We start from the raw sequence: 26,349 nt of genomic DNA on the forward strand, positions 1-26,349 counted from the left end.
GGGGGGCAGACTCCAAAAAATGTCAGGAAGTATTTTTTCCGGAGAGGTAGTGGATGCTTGGAATGCCCTCCCGTGGGGGTGGTGGAAATGAAAACGGTAACAGAATTCAAACACGCGTGGGATAAACATAAAGGAATCCTGTTCAGAAGGAATGGATCCTAAGGAGCTTAGCCGAGATTGGGTGGCAGAGCCGGTGGCGGGAGGTGGGGATAGTGCTGGGCAGACTTATACGGTCTGTGCCAGAGCCAGTGATGGGAGACGGGACTGGTGGTTGGGAGGCAGGAAATACTGCTGGGCAGACTTGTACGGTCTGTGCCCTGAAAAAAGCAGGTAGAAATCAAGGTAAGGTATACACATATGAGTTTATCTTGTTGGGCAGACTGGATGGACCATGCAGGTCTTTTTCTGCCGTCATTTACTATGTTACTATGATATGCGGTTTGTTCAAATGTCCGGGGTGTGTAAATTTGACTGTCAAGAATCCAGTCTCCCATATATCGAAGCAGACAGGCCATATTATATTTCTGCATATCTGGAAGCCCGAGTGCCCCCTGTTGCCAAGAGACTTGTAGACACCTAAACGGTAGACAAGGTTTTTTCCCTTGCCAGCAAAAATTAGATATCAATTTGCGTAAAGATAATAAGTCCCTATTTACCAGTGTTATGGGCAATAATTGCATGACATATCATTTGCATGCGATTTCCTTCATGCATGCCCGTTCCTTTCCGAATCGCTAAGGCATCGGTAAGGGAAGGGCTTTTTCACTCAGTTAGTGCATCAGTTAGTCCAATGCAGTGCCCCCTAGGGTGCCCGGTTGGTGTCCTGGCATGTCAGGGGGACCAGTGCACTACGAATGCTGGCTCCTCCCACGACCAAATGAGTTGGATTTGGTCGTTTTTGAGATGGGCACCCACGCTTTACATTATGGCCGAAAACCGGGGACGACCATCTCTAAGGTCGACCATCTCAACATTTATGTCGACCATCTCTAAGGTCAACCTAAATGTTAAGATTTGGGCGTCCCCCGACCGTATCATCGAAATGAAAGATGGCCGCCCATCTTGGTTTCGATAATACAGGTTTCCCCACCCTTCACGAGGACGTCCTGCGAGGACGCCCTCAGGAAACTTGAGCACCCCATTCCATTATGCCCTCCACGTGTAAAAATTTGGCGACAAAATGAAATTCGAGTAAGCATATTCTATAAAATACACCTTAATTTAGGCATGTTATAGAATAAGCCTAAATTTCCACACAGTTTATAGAATATGGTCCATGCGACTAACTTTAATCGCGCCCATTACGCCAAGTAAAATCTGGTGTGAATCTCGACACCTAAACTAGGTGCGGAGCAGTTGATTCTATAACAACACATAGATTTTAGAAATGCCCATGACTACACTCCCTTTCCAACTATGCGACTTAGAATTGACGCACAGCATGTTTAGAATACACTTAGACAGTTCTGCATATAAATTCTAATTATGCCAATTAGTGGAGATAATGGTTGTTAACATCCAATTATCAGCGCTGATTAGCTTGTTAACCAATTAGCTTCTGTGCATTGTTAGGGAATACACTTTGATTTCCGAGAGGAAATCTCAGCATGATATATAGAATCTCGGGGTTAGTGCATGAGAAAATCCTATGTTAGGGAAGGGAAATGGGACTTGATATACCACCTTTCTGGGGTGTTTGCAACTGCATTCAAAGCGGTTTACATATATTCAGGTACTTATTTTTGTACCAGGGCAATGGAGGGTTAAGTGACTTGCCCAGAGTCAGAAGGAGCTGCAGTGGGAATTGAACTCAGTTCCCCAGGATCAAAGTGGGAATTGAACTCAGTTCCCCAGGATCAAAGTCCACTGCACTAACCACTAGGCTACTCCTCCAGTAGCAACATTCCATGTAGAAGCCTGCCCTTGCAGATCAGCAATGCCACACGCAGGCTTCTGTTTCTGTGAGTCTGAGGTCCTGCACATATGTGCAGGATGTCAGACTCACAGAAACAGAAGCCTGCGTGGCCGTGTTGCTGATCTGCAAGGGCGGACTTCTGCTAGTGGAATAGCAACATTCCATCTAGAATCTCAAATAGGGAAAGGGAAATATACCACCTTTCTGAGGTTTTTGCAACTACATTCAAAGCGGTTTACATATATTCAGGCACTTATTTTGTACCAGGGGCAATGGAGGGTTAAGTGACTTGCCCAGAGTCACAAGGAGCTGCAGGATCAAAGTCCACTGCACTAACCACTAGGCTACTCCCTAGAACACGCTAAGCCCATATTTCAGCACACCTTAGTAAGGGCTCCTTTTACTAAGCGACGGTAAGCCCAACGCGGGCTTACCGCTCGCTATACAGGAAGTACCACTGGGCTACCGCAGCAGCTCGGCAGTACTTCCAACCCCTAGTGCGCCATCATTTCTGGCACTAGAAAAATGTATTTATTTTGTAGCGCCAGAGTGTACCCAGCAGTAATCGGGCAGCGCCGTTCGCTGCCCGGTTACCGCCGAGTTAATGCGGGAGCCCTTACTGCCACCTCAGCGGGTGACGGTAAGGGCTCCTCCCCAAAATGATCACGCGGCAAGTGCTAAAAGGGTGCCTCAGCGAGCCCCAGAGTCAGCAAAACCCCCACCTCTGGGGGTCAGCACTCAAGAAAAGGTGTGGGTGTTCTTTATGTAACCCTAATATTTAATTTTCAGTTTTACGTGATGCTGAAGGACAGACTTGAGATGATTTAAACAGAAGCATGTTGGTTACAAGACTCTTTTTTTTTTTCTAGCATTTTAGACTGTTAAACTGCACAATAGAGTCACTGTTCAGGCTGGATTTAAAATACTAGTTGTAAATATCTGAATTAGCAGTTCTTGTTTTGCAGATACAATTACCTTGTCAGGGGATGAAAGAGACTTTGGGAGACTCAATGTTAGATTACGTTACAGTCCTGATGTGGAGCAGGTCTGGATCACTGTTTTGAAGGTAAGATCGGATAACTGCTCTTACCTGCTGCCTCAGTAAATTAGTGCTTATTGTCTTGTCCTTTGTCCCTTATCTCCGAAAATCATTTACCCAGTTAAGGGGTTCTTTTACTAAGCTGCGGCAAAGGGGGCATGCCAGAGCGTGTTTTTGACGTGCGCTGAGGCCTCCTTTTACCGCAGTGGGTAAAAGGTTGTTTTGTTTTTTTAAAAGAAATGGCCATGCGAAACGCACGGCCATTTCGGGGGGAGGAGGGGTGGGGGAGCACAACACCGGTGCTACAAAAATAAAAATACTTTTGTAGCACCGGAAACGGCACACGCTGGGGGTGTTAATTACTGCTGGCCTGCTGCGGAAGCCCGGCAGTATTTCCTGTTTAGCGAGCGGTAAGCCCGCGTTGGGCTTACCGCCACTTAGTAAAAGACCCCCCCTAAGTGAGCTGTTTGAAAATTACCAACCTTCGTGCAGGTAAAATCAGGTCGCTGAGAGGGGGGGGCAGGGGGGACAAAATTCCATGGGCCCGGGCCTCCAAGGGGGGCCTGGCGCCGGGGTCAGGCTGCCGGCGCTGCAGTTCCTGGTCTCACCTGTCTGCCTCCTCGGCTCTGGGCCCCCTGCATTCGAAGCGGCAGTCACAGATCGCCTCCCTTCGGGCCTTCCCTCCTGTGTCCCGCCCTCGCGGAAACCGGAAGTTACATCAGACGAGGGTGGGACACGGGGAGGGAAGGCCAGAAGAGAAGCGATCTGCGACTGCCGCCTTGAATGCTGGGGGCCCGGAGCTGTGGAGGCAGGCAGGTGAGACCGCGGACTGCAGCGGCGGGGGGAGCGACACGGGCCGGCAGCAGGGGGGGGGGCGGAGGTGGGGCGGCCCTGGGTAAAAGAATATGCTGATGGGTTTTTAAGTCAGTATTAAAGACAGCACAGGATATGGTGGCACGTTGATTCTGAAGGTATCGCGATATGTCGGTGCTTCTCTTTATTGTGCAAATTGCACTGGCTTCCCTTAAAGCATGTGCGGCTTTTAAACTTTTTACATTGGTTTGCCAAATGTGATTTGGAATGGCTTCATGTTCCATCAGAGTTTAGTAAAAACTCTCAGTTCGAATGCTGTACTGGGTTCTAGAGATTATCTGCATCTTAATTTTCTAAGCTGTAAGAACATGGTTTATACTACTACTACTACTATTAAACATTTCTATAGCGCTACTAGACTTACTGCAGCGCTGTACAAATTAACATGAGCTTACAATCTAAATTGGACAGACAGCTAGGGGTGGGGAAATTGCAGTGGTAGGGGTGATAAGTGAGGGTGTTGAGTAAGAGAGTCACGGTTAGGAGTCGAAAGCAGTAGCAAAGAGGTGGCTTTAAGCCTAGACTTGAAGACAGCCAGAGACTGAGCCTGACGTACTGGCTCAGGGAGTCTATTCCAGGCATAGGGAGCAGCGAGATAGAAGGAACGGAGCCGGGAGCTAGCAATGGGGGAGAAGGGGACGACAGGAGACATTTACCCAGCGAACGGAGTTCACGGGGAGGAGTGTAGGGAGAGATGAGAGCGGAAGGTACTGAGGAGCTGCGGAGTGGATGCACTTGCAGGTCAAAAGGAGAAGTTTGAACCATAGCGGAAGCGGATAGGGAGCCAGTGAAGCAACTTGAGGAGGGGCTAACGTGGAGTTAAGCGAACTCTGGCGGAATATAAGACGCGCAGCAGACAGATTGAAGAGGAGATAGATGGCTGAGCGGTGAGACCAGCGAGAAGCAAATTGCAGTAAGTCTAGGCGAGAGGTGATAAGGGTGTGGATAAGGGTGTTGGTAGCATCCTCGGAGAGGAAAGGTGGGAATTTTGTTAATATATAGAGAAAGAAACGAAAGGTTTTGGCAATCTGCTGAATATGAGCAGAGAAGGAGACAGCGGAGTCAAAGATTGACTCCAAGGTTTATAAATCAGTTTTCTCTGCACGATTTGCCTTCCAGAGAATTAGATGGTGGAATTCTCTCCCTAAGGATATTAGTTTGCATAAATAATTATTTGATGTTTGTAAAGAGTTGAAAACATTCTATTTTTAGTAGATTATTAGCAAAAGATGGTTTATAAATATCCTAATGTGAGTTCTGCTTTCTTGAAATTGTATACTGTAATTAAGAATGACAATTGTAAGCCACATTGAACTGATTATTTGTTTCAGGTAATGTGGGATATCCTACATAATAATTTTTCACCTCCAACGTTCCATCTCTGTCTGGCTGCCTGGGTTCGTAACATCTGATGAGATCAGTCAGCCTCCAGCATTCTATTCCCCCTCAGTGCCCCGCCCTCGCGTCAAAATGTAATGACGTCAGGGGGTGGAACAGTGCGAGGGAAGGGAACGCTGGAGGTGAGCTGACATCAAGAGGGATGTTACGAACGGAAGCCAGCGCCAGCCAACCAGAAAACGTTCAGGTAGAAATCGAGGGGAGGAGAGAATCACGGGACATCAAGGGGAGGGAGGGAGGAAGGGGAGGGCAGGCAGAGGAGAATCGCTGGACATGATGAGATGGGAGGACAGTAGAGGAGGGAATCGCGGGACATGGATGGGAGGGCAGGGAAGAGGAGAATCGCTGGACATGAGGGGAGAGAAAAATCACTGGACATGGAGGGGAGGAGATGGAGGGGAGGAAGAATCGATGGACATGGAGGGGAGGGAGGGCAGGGGAGAGACAAAACAATTGCTTGCAAGAGAGTCTTTCTAGGGCCCGTTTCATTGTTGAGGAAACGGCTGGGTTCCACTAGTTTATTAATAAATGAAGATGAAATGAGGCTTATGGTAGTGTAGAGCAGGTTTTGGGCGTGCGCCTGATCCATTTTTTAGCGCGCCTGTAAAAAAAGGCTTTTTTTTTTTGCCGAAAATGGATGTGCGCAAAAATCAAAATCGCCACGCGCCCATTTTGGATCTGAGACCTTACCGGCAGCCATTGACCTAGCAGTAAAGAATCTGGGCAGTAATGACCTACGTGCGCCAATGCCACGGCGCATCCATTATGCATGCCCAAAAAAAAAAAAAAATTTCAGACACACGTATCGGAACGCACGCCAAAAATGAAATTACCGCAAGAGCTACGCGGTAGTCACTGGTAACTCCATTTTGGCGCACGTTGGGCGCACATAGATGCTTATGCGGCTTAGTAAAAGGGCCCCTGAATTTGCCTGGCTGTCAGGATATGTTGTTCTGCTTTGATTGCAGCTGCTGTTTGCTGCCTGTCAGAAACTCTTGCTGTAGGTGACAGCCTAGCCTTCCTTAACGGTTAGTCAACCCTGCACAAATTTAATATTTGCCATAAGGTATCATGAGGAGCTGCCTGTGATAATGTGTGTGAACGTTGGTGTCCTGAGCCTTTAAATACACAGCCAGACTACAGTCTAAAGGCAGCAAAAATCTTTATTTGTGTAGTTCAGGTTCAAAACACAAAATAAGTCCGCCTTCCCTTGCAGGCTGTCTGCTCAAATTTAAACAGAAAGCAGCTGAGGATTAAATAGCAAAAGGAGATCTATTTGCCTAACAGATGAGTTCACAAGGTTCAAGAGCAGTCTCCAGCAATGCACAAAAGTAACTTGTCATGTCCTACTTTGCAGGCTAAAAGCTGCAACCCTCTCCTTTGCAGTCTTCTATGGATTTAGCTGCTTCTCCTGTGCCCCACCTGTGACTCAGCTTTCCCAGTTGTATACTTGTTAAGGTGGGCTGGATTTTAAGGAGGACAAAGGGTCTCTTCTATTTAACCCGTGACACCATCATAAAGACGTATTATTATATGTGAAAATTCACTTGGCCTTATAAGCGGAGCAGTTGGGGGGAAGAGGGGGTGGTGGTTGGGAGGCGAGGATAGGGGAGGGCAGACTTATACGGTCTGTACCAGAGCCGGTGATGGGAGGTGGGACTGGTGGTTGGGAGGCGGGAAATACTGCTGGGCAGACTTATATGGTCTGTGCCCTGAAAAGGACAGGTACAAATTCAAGGTAAGGTATACACTTATAGGTTTTTCGTTGGGCAGACTGGATGGACCATGCAGGTCTTTTTCTGCCGTCATCTACTATGTTACTATGTAAGTAAAAAGGGACTTTCATGGTCTGTTTCTATAAAGTGGTTGAAAAGATTAAACAGCCCCACGCAAACAAATGATATGTGCGTATAAATTCAGGGATGACCTGTGAATAGAACGACATAAGTATTGCCATACTGGGAAAGACCAAAGGTCCATCAAGCCCAGCACCCTGTTTCCAACAGTGGCCAATCCAGGTCACAAATACCTGGCAAGATCCCAAAAAGGTACAAAACATTCTATACTGCTTATTCCAGAAATAGTGGATTTTCCCCAAGTCCATTTAATACTGGTCTGTGGAGTTTTTCTTTAGGAAACCATCCAAACCTTTTTTAAACTCTGCTAAACTAACCGCCTTTACTACATTCACTGGCAATGAATTCCAGCGTTTAATTACACGTTGAGTGAAGAAACATTTTCTACGATTCGTTTTAAATTTACTACATTGTAGCTTCATTGCATGCCCCCTAGTCCTAGTATTTTTGGAAAGCGTGAACAGACGCTTCACGTCTACACGTTCAACTCCACTCATTATTTTATAGACCTCTATCATATCTCCTCTCAGCCGCCTTTTCTCCAAGCTGAAGAGCCCTAGCCGCTTTAGCCTTTCCTCATAGGGAAATTGTCCCAACACCTTTATCATTTTCGTTGCCCTTCTCTGTACCTTTTCTAATTCCATTATATCTTTTTTGAGATGCAGTGACCAGAATTGAACACAATATTCAAGATGCGGTCACACCATGGAGCGATACAAAGGCATTATAACATCCTTATATTTGTTTTCCATTCCTTTCCTAATAATACCTAACATTCTATTTGCTTTCTTAGCCGCAGCAGCACACTGAACAGAAGGTTTCAACGTATCATCGACGACGACACCTAGATCCCTTTCTTGGTCTGTGACTCCTAACGTGGAACCTTGCATGACATAGCTATAATTGGGGTTCCTCTTTCCCATGTGCATCACTTTGCACTTGCTCACATTAAACGCCATCTGCCATTTAGACGCCCAGTCTCCCAGTCTCATAAGGTCCTCCTGTAATTTTTCACAATCCTCCTGCGATTTCACGACTTTGAATAACTTTGTGTCATCAGCAAATTTAATTACCTCACTAGTTACTCCCATCTCTAGGTCATTTATAAATATGTTAAAAAGCAGCGGTCCCAGCACAGACCCCTAGGGAACCCCACTAACTTCCCTTCTCCATTGAGAATACTGACCATTTAACCCTACTCTCTGTTTTCTATCTTTTAACCAGTTTTAATCCACAATAGAAAACTACCTCCTATCCCATGAGCCTCGCCAGTGACTCGTTTCATGCCAGGATCCCTGCCCAGCAACTCATCTATCTTTTCATCAGCCTCAATATTTTCACAATGGTCTACCCTAGCATGAAATGAGTCACTGCCGAGGCTTCTATTCATAGGTTATCCCCAGACTTATGCCTACATATCATCTGTTTGCGTTGGGCTGTTTAATCTTTTCAACGATTTGTTGCCCGTGCTGAAAAGGACAATAATTGCTTGGAGCACATTTAGATTTGATTTAGCTATAAAGTGGTTGGCGTTAAGGGGTACTTTCATAAAGCATTTCCCACAAGTAGATCACATTCATAGGAGCCAACTTTTCAAATTTATTGGGGGTGCTAAGCCCAATGGAAATAACCCCTCCCTGGACACATACAAGGAATTTTCTCAATATTGGGGGTGCTCAAGCACCCACAGAGTCGGCTCCAATGATCATGTTTTACATCCAGAAAGGCTTCTATGAAATTGTGTGCCTGAATAAGCATGCATAAGTATTTATGTTGACAAGATGGCTTGTAGGCATTCCCAGGGACTTAGGGTTACCATATGGCTCCAGAAAAAAAGAGGAAAGATTGAGCCAGTCTGGGTTTTACTTCCATTGCTTTCAATGGAAGCAAAACCCAGACCGGATCAATGTGTCCTCCTTTTTCTGGAGCCATATGATAACCCTACACCAGGGTCATAGTCTGAGCAGGGCAGGAGAGGAGTGTCAGTGCACACATTTACACCTTGTTCACAGCAGATAAAAGTTTGTGCATGAGGATTTGTGCATTACTGGAGCTGATTTTGGGTGTCTGCTATGTAAAGCCATATAGGCATCTGTGTTGCCTTAATAAAATAGGCACTTTTTTCCAACTTTGACATAGGTACCCTCTTATAAAATTATCCCACATAAGTCAGGGGCTTTTATGGAGCCTGAATGGTATTTAATTCTTTTGACTCAAACAATGGACAAAATCTATATTGAACAAAGCTCATGGAACCATAGAGAGATATGACTGGAAGGTTCCTCAAGAAATCATCTGGTATATCTGTTTTGTTTCAAGGCAAGACCCACTCTATACAAACTACCCTGCTCGGTCACTTCTTATCCCTTTCTGGTAGACAGCCAGGAGCTACTCACCCTTCTAGCATGCTTCAACATAGGGTTACCATATGTACGGTTTTACCTGGACAGGTCCTCTTTTTGAGGATACAGCTGGGCAACCGGGCGGGTTTTGCCAGCCTGCCCATTTGTCCAGATTTGTGGAGGAGTGGCCTAGTGGTTAGAACACCAGTCTTGTAATCCAGAAGTGGCCCGTTCAAATCCCACTGCTGCTCCTTGTGATCTTGGGCAAGTCACTTAACCCTCCATTGCCTCAGGTACAAACTTAGATTGTAAGCCCTCCTGGGACAGAGAAATGTCCACCATACCTGAATGTAGGGTTACCATATGTCCGGATTTCCCCGGACATGTCCTCTTTTTGAGGGCATGTCCGGGGCGTCCGGCGGATTTTGCCCCCGCCCACGTTTGTCCGGATTTCTGGACAAACGTGGGCGCGGGTGCGGGCAGGCGCGTGCGTGCAGTGGGCGTGTGGGCGGGCGATCGGCGCGTGGTCTCCCGTCCCCTCCCCTCCCCTTCCTTACCATGTTCCCTGGTGGTCTAGTGACGTCTTCGGGGCAGGAAAGAGCCCCCTCTTTCCTGCCCGGAGCGCTGCCTCCCCTGTCTATCATCCTTCTCGGTCTGGCTGGGGATTCAAAATGGCCGCCGAGAGTTGAACTCTCGCGAGGGCCCGCTTCAACTCTCGGTGGCCATTTTGAATCCCAGCCATACCGAGGAGGATGCAGCAGGCAAGGGCAGGCAGCGCTCCGGGCAGGAAAGAGGGGGCTCTTTCCTGCCCCGAAGAGAAGACGCTACTAGACCACCAGGGCTAGACAGTAAGTGAGGGGGGGGTATGTGATGGGGGGAGGGGACTATGTGACGGGGGGGGGGAATAGGGGCGGAACCCGGACCTGAAGGGGGCGTGGCAGGGGCGGGGCATGAGGCGGGGGCGGGGTAGGGGTGCGTGACATGTGTCCTCTTTTTCAGAGGACACAAAATGGTAACCCTACCTGAATGTAACTCACCTTGAGCTGCTTCTGAAAAGGTGTGAGCAAAATCTAAATAAATAAATAAATAAATAAACATGGAATCAACATTCAGGTTCCATGATGACTGGCTCAGCTGTTACTGTTTATAGGTGAATGAGTTTGTGTTTTCAGAATGATGTTAAAGCAGTGCCGTAGCGAGGGCGGCTGACACCCGGGGCGGGTCGTTGCTGCACACACACACCCACCCCCCCCCCCCCCCCGGTGCAGCACAGCGCCCCCCCCCCCCCCCCCCGGAGCATATTCTTACATTGAATTAGGAAGCGAGGGGCGGGCGAGAGGGCCAATCCACCCCCGAGTGCATGTCGCTGGGAGCTGCTTCAGCTCCACTGGTTCCCTGCTCTCTCTGCCCCGGAACAGGAAGTAACCTGTTCCAGGGCAGAGGGCAGGGAACCAGCGGAGCCGACAACCCCCCCCCCCCCCCCCCCAGCGGCGTGCACCCGGGGCGGACCGCCCCACCGCCCCCCCCCTTCCTACGCCACTGTATTAAAGCAATGGAGGCCACACTTCCCCTCAGTGGTGTGCTGGAGCGGGCTCTCAAGGGCTCGCGAGAGCTGTTTGTTAAGTTTTTAAGAATTTTGGTTGCCGGTTGTTAAAGTAGGCCTCCCCATGGCTACTTTAACAACTGACTCCCAAAATGTGGGCTTGGGCCCCCTCCTGAATTCATTTTTACTTTGCTGGCAGTGATGCTGGGCCCCACCAGCCAAGTAAATAGACTGCTGCTGCTCCCTGCTCCTTGTTTCTGACTCTGAGCATCAGGCTGGGACTTTTCATGCAAGCGCAAGAAGGTTCCATCATGCTGCTCAGAGCCAGAAACAAGCAGCAGAGAATGGTGGCAGTCCATTTATTGGCTGGTAGGGCTCGGCAAAGGTATGCCTAGCGTGCCCGCACAAGGGAGGGGAGAGAGAGGCTTGTATTCCCCCTCCCCCCCCCCAAAAAAAAAAAAAAAAAAAACTTTCAGGACCGGTTATGCCCGGAGAGAGAGCCCATTGTTAAAAATTTACCAGCACACCCCTGCTTCCCCTATAGGACAAGGCCATACCAAACAGTGATTGCTCGTTAGAAAAACCTGCATATTTGCACACAGTGGCTTTCAGGCTCTGTGGCTCCTTGAGCCACTTCAGTGTAAGCTGTGTCATGCAAGAAGTACATGTGCTCTTCACTCTGACCTTCAGATTTAAGGCTTAGGTTTTATTTTATGTTCTTTTTAAAACTCTGTGCAGTAAAAGAGTAATGCTAAGGGTTATAAAAGCCATGTGTCCCTGCTGAGCCTCATTCAAAGTATTACCGTGGTACAGCATTATTGAAAGGAGTGGTCATTACTTACAGTGTTTGTCTCTGGTGGGGCTTCTAACCTAAGATAAAAACTTGTACAGTTTTAGTTATACTGATCTTTCCTCTGTCTGGCATGACTTTTTTCATTTCCACCTTTTCATATGCCACTGAAACAAAAGGAAAGCGAGATATGTGTTGTCTGATGTGACTCAACAGTCATATGTTTAATGTTTTAGCTGAAAGATCTGAGTTGGCCAGTGAGCTGTGGAGAGAGTCCTAATATTTATATCAAAGGGATCATTACCTTGCCAAAGCCGGTACAGTTTAAATCTTCTGCTAAAGTAAGCTCCAAAGTAAGTTTAACATAAAAAAAACAGGTAAAATCTTTGATGTGTCTGTGTGCAATAAATATGACATCTTACTCTTTGGGCTTCACAGTGAATGAGAAACATTTATTTCCTGTAGATTAATTCAAGCCTGAGTCAGAACAAAGTGTATTATTATTATTTTTTTCACTTAAAAAGAAAATAAATGAAATTGGGAAGTAAGGCCAGTACTGGGCAGATTTCTGTGGTCTGTGCTTGGAAAATGGCAAGGACAGATTAAGGTCAATTTTTTGACCCTCACAGCTGCTCCTCTTAAATTTTTTTTTTCACCATTCTTCTCACTTTATCATAGTCTCCTTTTAGAAAGTTAAACACTAACAAATTGGATTTCCTGTTCATACTTACTCCAAGGATAATATAAAATCTGATCATATTATGATCACTGTTATCAAGCAGCCCAATCACCATTACCTCCTGCACTAGATGATGCACTCCACTAAGGACTAGGTCTGGAATATTTCCTCCTCTTGTTGGGTCCTGTACCAGCTGCTCCATAAAGCAGTCCTTGATTTCGTCAAGGAATTTTACCTCCCTTGCATGCCCTGATGTTACATTTACCCATTATTATTGTGTTGCCCAGTTTGTCAGCCTCCCTAATTTCCAATAACATTTCTACATCCATCTGTTCATCCTGGCCAGGCGAATGGTAGTACACTCCTATCACTATCCTTTTCCCCTTTACACATGGAATTTCAGTCCATAGGGATTCCAAGATGTGTTTTCTTTCCTGCAGAATTTTCAATCTATTTCATTCAAGGCCCTCCTTAACATACAATGCTACCCCTCCACCAATTCGATCCACCCTATCACTGCGATATTTTTGAATCCTGGTATGACAGTGTCCCAACTGGTTAGCCTCCTTCCACCAGGTCTCAGAGATGCCTATTATATCTAATTTTTCATTTAGTGCAATATATTCTAACTCTCCCATCTTATTTCTTAGGCTCCTGGCATTCGCATATAGACATTTCAAACTATGTTTGTTGTTCCTATTTACATCATGTTCACTACTTGAAAGTACTAATTCACAATCTTTTGTCTGATTTTTTTTATTTTTATTTAAGGACACCTGATCTATTATGGTCTCTTTTCCAACCTATTAGGATACCCTATCTTCTCTGTTTTGGTGATATCTTTAAAAGATACCTTATATAGTGGGGGAAAGGGAGGTAATAATAGCTGATACTGTAGGGACGGAGTGGGTAGTGGGACATAATAAGTTTAACCAAAGCGAAACGAATAACTTGAAGATAGCTAGGAAATTAAAATGTTGGATTGTATTAAAGGGGACGGGGGAAGGTCTATAATAGGGTAAGGGGGGGAGGGGGTAAAATAAAAATTTGAGAATGGTTGTACACTTGTACCTAGCAATGATTGCTGTATACTGGATGTCAATATTGTGTTACACGAGATTGTAGTTAAGGTGGAATTCTCAATAAAAATGTTTGAAACTAAAAGATACCTTATTCCGAACCATGTGAGTTTGAGCGACTGTCAGCATTCCCTCAGTCACACCTTCACAGAAAATGCTTAAATGTTTCAACGGTTGCCTACAATTAGCTCCCTGAGCTCAATGTGCACTGCTTCAAATACCATCAGATTTGATTCAAAACAAGTGAATAGAATCTGGTGGTATTTGAAGGTGTAACCTGTGTCCGAGGTTGTGTTCTCAATAAAGTTATTTATATCTATGACCAGGGGTTGATGTAAGCCAAGGAGGTTTAATAGACAGGAGATGAGGTGACGTCAACATGTTGAAACCAATTAAGGTAATCTCTGTTTCCACTCCCCCACACAACCGTCATCTCTAGTACACTCAAAACAAACCTGTGAGCTGCTGCATCCGTGTCATCGTTCTTTATTGTTGGTAGCATTTTTATTTAATCTCATTTATGTTTTCAAACATGCCAACTTGTACAGCACACAGATGTACACACAGGAAGTATAATAACGGAATAGCTTTTCATAGGTAGAGTCGTAATTTATTATAAATCGTAATCAGTGGTCTCCGTATCTCAAAAAAGATATAGTAGAATTGGAAAAGGTACAGCGAAGGGCGACGAAAATGATAGTGGGGATGGGACGACTTTCCTATGAAGAGAGGCTGAGAAGGCTAGGGCTTTTTAGCTTGGAGAAGAGACGGCTGAGGGGAGATATGATAGAAGTGTATAAAATAATGAGTGGAATGGATCGGGTGGATGTGAAGCGACTGTTCACGCTATCCAAAAATACTAGGACTAGAGGGCATGAGTTGAAGCTACAGTGTGGTAAATTTAAAACGAATCGGAGAAAATTTTTCTTCACCCAACGTGTAATTAGACTCTGGAATTCGTTGCCGGAGAACGTGGTACGGGCGGTTAGCTTGACGGAGTTTAAAAAGGGGTTAGATAGATTCCTAAAGGACAAGTCCATAGACCGCTATTAAATGGACTTGGAAAAATTCCGCATTTTTAGGTATAACTTGTCTGGAATGTTTTTACGTTTGGGGAGCGTGCCAGGTGCCCTTGACCTGGATTGGCCACTGTCGGTGACAGGATGCTGGGCTAGATGGACCTTTGGTCTTTCCCAGTATGGCACTACTTATGTACTTATGTACTTATTTGGAGGGGCTGGTAATAGGGACATCCTAGCATGTGTTATATTCGTGCAGAGATTTGTTTTCTCCTGGTAAAGGGTCACTAAAACAGACATCATGTTATGAGAACCAGCTGCTCAACATTCAGAGTTTCTATTTGTTAATTTACTTATTTACGGCAGTTATATCCCACATTTAACATGAATTAGGTTGAAACCTGGGAGCATTTAAAATCTTTTTTTTTTTTCCTGTGACTAGATCAAAAGAGAAAGGTGGTTTGTGGGAACTTGCTCCTTTTGTTTTGTAGATTGTAGTGGTGTATTATAATTTCACTACTTGCAAATAAACCTTTCTTACTCACGTCAATCATATAACTATGGATAGGAAAAGACTTCAGACACTCAATGACCCCCTACTTAATATTTAATAGTGGGTATCTTGCTGCTCAGCGCTTACTTTTGAAAATAAATGTTTCTTAATGTAAACCTGCTGGAGAGCATCATCATGAGTCATAAAAACCTCTCCAATGTGTGCTTTCTTACTTAGTATGTTATTTTTCTTTCTTAATTTGTTCTTCTTAACATTCTTATCAAAATGCCAGAGTATTTTGGTAAGAATGTTAAGAAGAACAAATTAAGAAAGAAAAATAACATACTAAGTAAGAAGGCACACATTGGAGAGGTTTTTATGACTCACTAGTAAAAAAAGGCCCATTTCTGACACAAATGAAACGGGCGCTAGCAAGGTTTTCCTCGGCTCCCCTGCAGCGACCCTCCTTTCCCCTTGTAGCCACCCATGTCCAGCGACCCTCCTCTCCTCCTGCAGCCACCCATGTCCAGCGACCCTCCTCTCCCCCTGCGCCCACTGCAGTCACCCATGTCCAGCGAACCTCCTCTCTCCCCTGCCCCCCTCCTGCCAACCATGTCCAGCGACCCTCCTCTCTCCCCTGCCCCCCTGCAGCCACCCATGTCCAGTGACCCTCCTCTCTCCCCTGCCCCCTCCAGCCACCCATGTCCAGTGACCCTCCTCTCTCCCCTGCCCCCTCCAGCCACCCATGTCCAGCGATCCTCCTCTCCCCCTGCCCCCCCTGCAGCCACCCATGTCCAGCAACCCTCCTCTCTGCCCTGCCCCCTCCAGCTACCCATGTCCAGCGACCCCCTGTCTCTTCTCCCCTCCAACTACCCATGTCCAGCGAACCTCCTCTCTCCCCTGCCCCCTCCTGCCAACCATGTCCAGCGACCCTCCTCTCTCCCCTGCCCCCCCTCCAGCTACCCATGTCCAGCGACCCTCCTCTATCCTTTGCCCCCCCTCCAGCCACCCATGTCCAGTGACCCTCCTCTCTCCCCTGCCCCCTCCAGCTACCCATGTCCAGCGACCCTCCTCTATCCTCTGCCCCCCTCCAGCCACCCATGTCAGCGACCCTCCTCTCCCCCTGCCCCCCTGCAGCCACCCATGTCCAGCAACCCTCCTCTCTGCCCTGCCCCCCTCCAGCTACCCATGTCCAGCGACCCTCCTGTATCCTCTGCCCCCCCTCCAGCCACCCATGTCCAGTGACCCTCCTCTATCCTCTGCCTCCCCTCCAGCCACCCATGTCCAGCGACCCTCCACTGAACATGGATCAGCTGTGAGGCATGTTTTTTTCCCCCGGGTTCAGAAGTTGACATCATAATGGCTACGGTGATGTCAGCCTGATCTACAGAGCCATCCTGACCAACTCAGAATGAGCCATGGTCCCAGGCAGCAAGTCAGAACGTTGGAGGTGAGAATTATTATATAGGATGAGGATGCTCGCCAGCAGGTTTACATTAAGAAAAATTTATTTTCAAAAGTAAGCGCTGAGCAGCAAGATACCCACTATTAAATATTAAGTAGGGGGTCATTGAGTGTCTGAAGTGTTTTCCTCTCCATAGTTATATGATTGACGTGAGTTAGAAAGGTTTATTTGCAAGTAGTGAAATTTGAATTATAGTTCTGAAGCAAACACTGAGGTGTGAGTGGTGTATTATAAAAATGCACTTAATATTGTTTATTACTACTGTTTAAAAGAAAGATATTAATTATTGAGGGGAGAGCTCCTCTCATGCAGAAGTCCTGAGTCAATTTAAATATGCCAACATTGTCCAGTTCAGCACAATATTAGCAGCCAAGTTAATTATGTTTAGTGGAAAATAAATCTGTTGGCTCAGGCTTCCTGCTATGTGAATATTCCATCATTGTTTTATTATTGCTACCACATATTACATATTATGAGCATTTGCTTTAAACTTTGATTGTTTTAATTTGTTTATACAGAGCTTACATGCACATGGTTTTGCTTTTTAAGCCAAAGGTGAATTCTAACGGTGGTTGAACAATTAGTTATATAAACCGTGTTGTTTCTGACTTTACTTGTTTTGGAGTTCTTTGGGTCCTGCTGATTTGTACATATTGATTTATATTTAAGGTACAATAGCTGAACAATAATAAGGCAATAAAAATTTAATTTTGGATATACTCTGTAGAAGTTGTTTACTTTTGCAATGTGATGGATGCTTGTTCTGGTGTGTGCATGTGATAATCTTTGAATAACTGCCTATACTTATGGCTAATATTTCTGAACATGTGGCATCATTAAAGGATAAACTTTTAAATGCTCAGCTGGGTATATGCTAATCTCAACTTTGTTAAATGTTTCAGACATATCCATCTATTTGCTCCCATGATATAACTGAATTCTATTATTATGTCTTACTGAATTTTCAAATGTAAGCCACATTAAACCCGGCTTTGCTTAAGATAATGTCCAGCTTATTTTCGAAAGTGATGGGCGCCCATATTTTGACCCAAATCGGGAGATGGGCGCCCATCTCGCAAAGGCGCCCAAATCGGTATAATTGAAAGCCGATTTTGGGCGCCTTCAACTGCACTCCGTTTGCGGAAACAGGCAAAGTTGACGGGGCAGGACTGGGGCGTGTTTATCGGCCAAGGGGAGATGGGCGCCTTCGGCCGATAATGGAAAACAAATGGGCGCCAGTAGCAAGAATTTAGGGCACTTTTTGGACCCTTTTTTTCACGAACAAGTCCCCAAAAAGTGCCCCAACTGCCCAGCTGACCACCGTAGAGAATCAGGGATGACCTCCCCTGACTCCCCCAGTGGTCACTAATCCCTTCCCACCAAAAAAAAAACTTTTTTTTTTCCAGCCTGTATGCCAGCCTTAAATGTCTTACCCAGCTCCATCACAGCAGTATGCAGGTCCATGGAGCAGTTGTTAGTGGGTGCAGTGGACTTCAGGCAGGTGGACCCAGGCCCATCCCCCCTACCTGTTACACTTGTGGTGCTTAATGCTGAGCCCTCAAAAAAAAAAAACAAACCCACTGTACCCACATGTAGGTGCCCCCCTTCACCCCGTAGGGCTATGGTAATGGTGTAGACTTGTGGGTTTTGGGGGGATTTGGGGGGGCTCAGCACACAAGGGAAGGGTGCTAAGCACCTGGGAACTCTTTTAATGTTCTTTTTTAATTTGTAAAAGTGCCCCCTAGGGTGCCCAGTTGGTGTCCTGGCATGTGAGGGGGACCAGTGCACTACGAATCCTGGCCCCTCCCATGAGCCAATGCTTTGGATTTGTTCGTTTTTGAGATGGGCGCCTTCAGTTTCCATTATCGGTAAAAACCGATAGTGCCCAGCTCAAAACGCCCAAATCCTAGGCATTTGCCCCGCACAACCCGTATTATCGAAAAAAAGATGGGCGCCCATCGTTTTCAAAAATACGGTTTGTCCCGCCCTTTCGTATGGCCGCCCAGGAAGATGGGCGTTTGATTATGCCCGTCTGTGTGAATTAAATGTAAAAAAAAATCTTTTAACCTCCACTTTTTAAGACAATACCTACCCATTGGATAGTGATGGCACAAGGAAAGCAAGTTTGGTCCAATGAACACTGACTCAAAATAACCTGTTCCTTAATTGGCCTTAGTATTACAACATGCATGACTAGGGACACAGCAAAAAACAAAAAGGAGGTAAACACCCTCACGAAACCGTGAGATAAAAAACAAAAGTGAGGAGAATGGATGAGGATACCAAAAAAATATGTATTTATTCACATGAAAAATCAAAATTAAAAAATAACAATTTTGTATATATTTTTTAATTTTGATTTTTCATGTGAATAAATACATATTTTTTTGGTATCCTTATCCATTCTCCTCACTTTTTGTTTTTTATATGACTAGGGACACAAACATACACTTATTTATTCAATATCACAATTCCTCATGTACAGCCACAAAACAACCTTTTAGGGTGGATAGTGTTCACAATGAGCTCCTTTTATTAACGACCAGATAGAGAGAAAGAGTTTTCAGTTTTGGCACAGTATAAGTCATCACAGGAACAAAATATGAGAAAACCAGTGGACTGCATTGGGGGCTTATAGCCCATTTAGTTATGTTTAAACAAAAGAGATCTGCATGAAACAAAGTATTTATTTTTATTTTGAATTATAAAACCACTTGACCCTGAAATATGTTTGAAACAAAATAATCCATTTGTGTATCTAAAATGTAAACTTCTACAAAACAGATGAAGATGTGATTCCATGTGTCCCAATAAAAGGAGAGTTTAATTTTATTCCTATTTAATTTCAATATATTCCGTCATCTTTATAACACCAGGCTTCCCAAGGCAGATTACAACATCAATTAAGATGAATCCATCAGGAAACAGGATATCCTAACTGAAATTTGGTCATCTGTTTTATATACAGTGTAATTATTTGTTTATTTAGATTTTAGTGTAGAAAAATGAGCACAAAATACAGAGTTTAAAATTTCTGTTTCTACCAGCTATAATAAATTTTTTTAAGTTATTTTAGTGATACTCAATTGTTATTTCAGGGGAGGATCCTGAGTTTTTCATAGGTTGAATCGTGAGTAGGTTTTCCGGGGTTTTCCCGGTATTTTTTGGTTACGTGATTTTTGTCTCACTTTGTTTATTAATACAATTAGTGAAGGAGATAGTGAGTTTTTTAGATCACTCGTTTTTGTTACTTATATGTGAGTGTTTTGCATTTTTGGTCTTTTTTTCTCCATTGCTTCTTTCACTGGGACCCATGATAGTACTCTACTCCTGATTTTAATAGGGGTTTGATATATAGATATTAGGAGCTTTGAGGTTCCGTGTTGATTAATTTAGAAGCAAGGAATTCGTTGATTGAATTCTTTAATGAACAAAGAGAGACATTCACATAACGTATATATATTTTTGTAAAACTGTTTTGGATATTGAACAATTTTGTATTAGTTTGAAAATCCCTGGTGTAATATAGAGATGATATTTATATCTACATATGTGAAGTTTTCAAATATATTAAAAATCTGTCTAATAAGTTAAAAAAAATCTTTTGTCCTCCACCTTTTAAGGCACTGCCTCTCCGATTGAAACAGCTTTAGACTTGTTACAGATGGACCAACAATAAAGGATGGCAACATGGATGCATTAGCTCATAGGTTTGCTTGCTTTGGGGTCTTTTTACTAAGGTGCGCCGAAAAATGGCCTGCGCTGTTGTAGGCACATGTATTGGATGCGAGCAGGTCCATTTTTCAGCGCGCCTGCAAAAAACGCCTTCTTTTTTTTGTCCGTAAATAGATAATGCAGCAGAATAAAAACTGGCACGTGTCCTGAGACCTTACCGTCACCCATTGACTTAGCGGTAAGGTAATCATCAGTGCACGTACACTGCCGATTACCTCCCAGTTAGCGCCGTGTGGTAAAAAAATATATATATTTTCTGCCGCGCATTAAAAAATGGAATTACCGCCCCTGGGGCATGCGGTAGCTGGGCAGTAGTTCCAAATTGACGTGTGTTGGACGCGCTTAGGTGCCTACACGCCTTAATAAAAAGGGCCCCTTTGTTTTGAGTGTACCAGAGATGACGGTTGTGCGAGGGAGTGGAAACAGAGATTAACCTAATTGGCTTCCTTGCTTACATTGGAGTACATAGGCTCAGTTCCATTCCTGTCTATTAAACCTCCTTGATCTAAGCCACTGACTGCCATGCTGATTGTGTACTCTTTAGAGGCAGGGAAATACCTGCTGTGCCTTAATGTATTAATGTAATTCACCTTGAGCCAGAACTGAAAAAAAGGTGAGCCAAATATCTAAAGCTGTGCTCAAAGCCTCCCACACTTTATTGCACTGGCTCCTATGCGTGCTTCTGAGCTGGTATGGAGCACAGTGGTGATATTTGTTTACATGTACTCCCATCAAATACATATATAAAATTTTTGGCCTACCCAAAACTCACCCCTTGACTTCTTTGCATCTCAGTCATCTACAAATGTAAATAGGAGCTTTTGGAAATTGCCATTTACACATGTTGCTATGTATATGGGGAGATGCTGCAGTACATTTTTAGAGGTCATTAATTAGCAGGCATGCTCTGATTGTTACATGTCCCGTTAAATATATAGCAGTCACTTTAGGGCTGATTCAGCACTCCCCATCCCCCTCTGCATTGCTGTTGCTGCTCTCAGTGGATGTTTTCAGGTACTGACCTGTGTGCATGTGCTCTCCTCTTTTCTTTTTCTTTTTTTGCAGGACATAGAATTCATGGAAACCTTTGTGTTTGCACTCAAGCTGCAGAACCTGCAGACTGTGAGGCTGTTATTTAAAGTTCAGATCCACAGTCCCCGGAAGAGGACAATAGGACAGTGTTCAGTTTCCCTTCGAGAGCTCAGTTCTGAGGAGTCTGACCACTGGCTGGACATAACACATGCTTCAAAAGTCTTGGTAAGGGGCAGGCATCTTATGTGTTTTCAGTGGCGTTCCGAGGGGTGCTGACACCCGGGGTGGATCGCAGATGCGCCCCGCCCTCCCCCGTGCAGCGCAACCCCTCCCCGGCGAAAGAACACCCCCGGGTGCACGCCGCTGGGGGGGTGCCGCGCGCCGGTCAGCGTCGTTGGTTTCCATGCTCCCTCTGCCCCGGAACAGGTTACTTCCTGTTCCAGGGCAGAGGGAGCTTGGAAACCAACGACGCTGACCGGCACGCAGCACCCCCCCCCAGCAGCGTGCACCCGGGGCGGACCGCCCCCACCGCCCCCCCCTTGGTACGCCACTGTGTGTTTTTTATGTTTAAATCTTTTTTATTGAAGTTTCAAAACAGAAATAAATCAGTAACATACTTTAATATTACAACTTAGTATCCATCCCCCCTCCATCCATCCCTTTAGTGGTTCCAGACAGTTGAGGTTCAAGTCTAGATATTTAATAGATTGCACCTGGCTTTAGAAAGCAGAGTAAGCCAAAAAGGCTCCCAAGTCTCATGAAACTGGCAGCCCAGCACACTATCCAGAATTGTAATCCCTTGTCTGTCTAAGCGCATCTGGAGCGATAAGAGTGATCTCCAGCGTGACACTGTTGGGCTGGAATCCGTCAGCCAGGTTAATTTTCTTACCTTGATACCAAAAAGAACATCTTGCTGAAAGAAACTCTTAAAGCCCACAGGTGATGGACCCGTGTAAGTATATCAGTTAAAAAGGAACAACGGGTCATAGGTAGCTGTACAGCTCCAGTAAGTATCCACTGCCCGTAGAACCCATTTCCAGAAATTGCTTATTACAGGGCAAGACCAAAACACAGGGCCAAGTGTAGCTGAAGAGGCTCCAAATTGAACACAATTGGCACTCTGTACTAGAGTTGCCCTGCACACATGAAGCAGTGAGTAATGGAGTCATAGCATAAATTTATAAAGCATTTCTCTCTGTTGCATGGACGATCGTTGAGAGTGGAGTTGCTTGATGTAACGTTGGCAATGTTCTACTGTTATCGTACACTGAAGATCTTGAGACCGGCAGGTCGCCAAGAGTTGATAGTCCAGCTCAGGCGTAGTGTCTTTCAAATACTGATGGTGGTATTTTAGAGGCACAGATTGCTATGATCCCAGCGTGTAAGCCTCCGCCAACATGTCTGCCACATCTTCCATTAGATCAGGTTAGGGAAGAAACATAATGTCGAAGTTGTAAGTAGGCAAAGGATTGAGCTGGAGGTAACCTGTAAGTGAGTTGGAGAAACTCAAATGACTAAATTTTCCCCTCCTTAGTCACGGCTTGAGTCAAGTATGTAAGTTCATTCATAAAACACACTTTTACCCTGTCCTGGGGGAAGGCTATGTTATTGCAAATCTCTATATATAAAACGCACCTCCAACGTTCTAATGAAGGCGGAACCAGAAGTCTCCAAGTTCTAAGTGTGTAGTTTTGTAGATCGCTGTTTGCCCATGAGTGTCTGCCCTGCCCTTACGTAACAACGTGATGACGTCGAGGGCGGAGCACTGACACTCACCGAATCGCATCACTCACCCTACGCACGTCGCACGCAACAGCTGACCAACCGCAGATGGGAGGGCAGGTGCACAGCGGCGAATCGATGGGGCACGGGAGACGAGCATCGGTGGGGGCAAGGTAAAACGGAGAATCGCTGGGTGGCTGGAGGGGGGCCACAGGAAAAACTAGAATCACTGGATGTCTAGAGGGGGGGGCAGGGGAGAGAGAACAATCGCTGGGTGGCTGCAGGGGGGGCAGGGGACAGACGACAATCGCTGGGTGGCTGCAGGGGGGAGCAGGGGAGAGAGGAGAATCACTGGGTGGCTGCAGGGGGAGCAGGGGACAGAGGAGACTCACTGGGTGGCGGGAGGGGGGCAGGGGACAGAAGAGCATCCCTGGGTGGATACAAGGGGGGGGGCAAGAAAATAGTATAATCGCTGGGTGGCTGCAGGGGGAGCAGGGGAGAGAGGACAGTCGCTGGGTGGCTGCAGGGGGGGCAGGGGACAGAGCACACACACTTGCACCCAGCAGTCTCACTCTGTCACAAACACATTCACTCTCTCTCTCTCACACACACAGTCACTCTCACACACACTCTCAAACATACACACTCTGACAACAACCTTGCTAGCGCCCGTTTCATTTGTGTCAGAAACGGGCCTCATTTACTAGTGGAAGATAAAACAACAAGGTAGACTTTGTAAAAAAAAACAATATCTTTATTAGTAGATATTCAACATAAAGTGCCTGACATGGCCATGATTCGCCAGTATAAAAATAGCTGCGTCAGGGGCAGTGGGTCACTGTAAATGAAAATAAAATCATTCAGTATCTAAAAACAACATACTGTGTAAAATGCATAGTAAAAAAAAAATAAATAAATAAACTGAAAACACACAAAAGGAACATTATTATTTGTATTTGTTTTACTCCGGAGTCTATCAACACCTCTCCGGTACCATGTAAGCCACATTGAGCCTGCAAATAGGTGGGAAAATGTGGGGTACAAATGTAACAAATAAATAAACAAACAAACAAACATACAGAGCAACCCCAAGCTAAGAAAGCTCTAATTACCTAGGTAATGAAACAATGTGCAAATGTGAATAAAGCATATCTTTAAAAGGAAAATTAAAATAAATAAATAAGCTTTAAGAACACCAGAGAAACTCTTAATAACAGCACCATGTTAAAACAAGTGAATGTCTAGATGCTAAAACAATGTGTAATGGTGAAACGGTAAAACAAACAGAGAGGCTTACCCAGCTGATTTAAAACTTCAAAAATAGCCAGGCTGGTGTGGCTCTTAAAACATGGAAAGCTCTAAAACAGAAAGTAAAACACCACAGATGATAAAAGCTGCCTAACAAGACTAAGAAATAAAATAAATCCATAAAACGTTCTCAATATACTTACAGATTCTGGGAACAGTCTCTCAAAAAAAAACAAAAACCGCTGAGGTTATAGTGAAAGCAAACTTGCTGTAGCAACCAAGCTTATATGTATCCTGAGGTCATGCATACAAAATTAGTGTTTAAAAAAAAACCCTTAAAAATCAGTTCAAAATAAGTCATCCTAGCTTAAAAACTGGTTAAAAACATGTGCCTGAGGTTTGGATGGACTACCAAATGAGTTCTATAAGAAATTTGCACCAGAGTTAGCCCCCATCCTGGCAGACTTGTTTAACAAGGTGGGAGAAGGGGAGGCATTACCCTTGACCATGATGGAGGCCTGGATAGCGGTGCTGCCTAAGCCAAATAAGGACCCGACAGAGTGTGGCTCATATAGGCCTATATCGGTACTGAATGCCGATGTTAAAATACTAGCGAAGGTGTTGCCAAGTAGACTAGCACCTTTGATGCCGACTCTAATACATCCAGACCAAGTAGGTTTTGTGCCAAACCGAAAAGCAATGGACAACATCAGACGCACTCTGGATCTTGTGTTTCTAGCAGGGAGGCATCAGAGGCCTCTTTGTCTTCTGAGTTTAGATGCAGAAAAGGCCTTTGATAGGGTCCACTGGCCATTTATGTACAAGGTGCTGGAGGCTATGGGATTTGGAGCTCAATTTAGGAGATGGATTCAGGCATTCTACGTAGTCCCCAAAGCATGTGTCCGAGTGAACGGGAGTAATTCTGAACTATTTACTCTGCACAGGGGAACTAGACAGGGGTGCCCGTTATCCCCATTATTATTTGCCATGGTTATGGAACCATTTGCATCTAAAATCCGTTTAGAACCAGAAATTTCAGGGGCACGAGTGGCAGATAGAATACATAAAATGGCCCTCTTTGCAGATGATATCCTGTTATATGTTACTCGACCTTTATCTACTTTCCCAAATCTTATACGCCTTATTGATGAATACTCCACACTATCTGGTTTCAAAGTCAACATGACAAAATCGGAGGCCCTGAATAAAACACTCCCAGAGGATACAGTGGAATCTCTGGAGGCGTCCTTTTCGTTTAGATGGGCTAAAAAACAAATTAAATACCTGGGGGTGAACATAACACCAAAACTATCTGATCTATATGTGGCCAATTACAAAGGACTAAGTAGTGGCATTAAGAAAGATCTGGAGAGATGGGGGGATCTAGAGGTTTCCTGGTTTGGAAGGGTAGCAATTGTCAAGATGAATGTGCTCCCCCGACTGCTATACTTATTTCAAGCGCTGCCTGTAATGCTGCCCAGGCAACTCTTGTCATCACTTCAAGATTCTATAGTGCGTTTCGTCTGGGCAGGAAAGAGACCGCGACTAGCGCGTAAGCTCCTCTATCAAGATGGTAGACAAGGCGGCTTGGGTGTCCCAAACCTCATATGGTATTATAGGGCAGTGCAGGCGAAGGCGGCAGTAGAGTGGTACCAAGACTATCCGGATAGACAATGGGTGCATATTGAACAACACTCTCATGGGTCATCCCCGTTGGGGGCAGTCATGTGGCTTCCCAAATCATTTAGAGCCTTGGGTGAGGGAGCATGTCCATCCATAGGTGTCGCTCTCCACTATTGGGATAGTTTGTTTCCAGGGGGGAGGTGTACGCTTACACGCATGACACCAATAGCGTTTAACCCACTGTTCCTGCCCGGGAAAGACACTGGGGTATTTACCAGGTGGTATAAAAAAAGGCTTGAGAACCTGGGGCCAGTTGTTTGAGGGGGAAACTTTGCTTCCCTTCGGGGCCTTGAAGAGTGTGGGTTACGTGGGGGAGGATGATGAATTTGCATATCATCAATTGGCCCACTTTCTTAAAACTGAAGCTGTAAAAGCAGTACTGCAACGGCAAAAAATTAGGCCTGGAGGAGGTCTGTGAAAATTTCGCCTCTTCAAGGG

General features: G+C 45.2%; 1 protein-coding gene across 1 annotated transcript in view; it reads left to right on the forward strand.

The window, feature by feature from the left end:
- LOC115477108 (tandem C2 domains nuclear protein-like) overlaps nt 1–26,349 on the forward strand; it is a 57,536-nt gene that overhangs the window by 5,980 nt on the left and 25,207 nt on the right. The window contains exons 2-4 of the mRNA XM_030213722.1: nt 2,881–2,981; nt 11,993–12,109; nt 21,292–21,483. Coding sequence (XP_030069582.1) covers nt 2,881–2,981; nt 11,993–12,109; nt 21,292–21,483 — 410 coding nt within the window. The remainder of the gene's footprint in view (nt 1–2,880; nt 2,982–11,992; nt 12,110–21,291; nt 21,484–26,349) is intronic.

This window comes from Microcaecilia unicolor, chromosome 9 (assembly GCF_901765095.1).
Source record: "Microcaecilia unicolor chromosome 9, aMicUni1.1, whole genome shotgun sequence".
Taxonomy (NCBI): domain Eukaryota; kingdom Metazoa; phylum Chordata; class Amphibia; order Gymnophiona; family Siphonopidae; genus Microcaecilia; species Microcaecilia unicolor.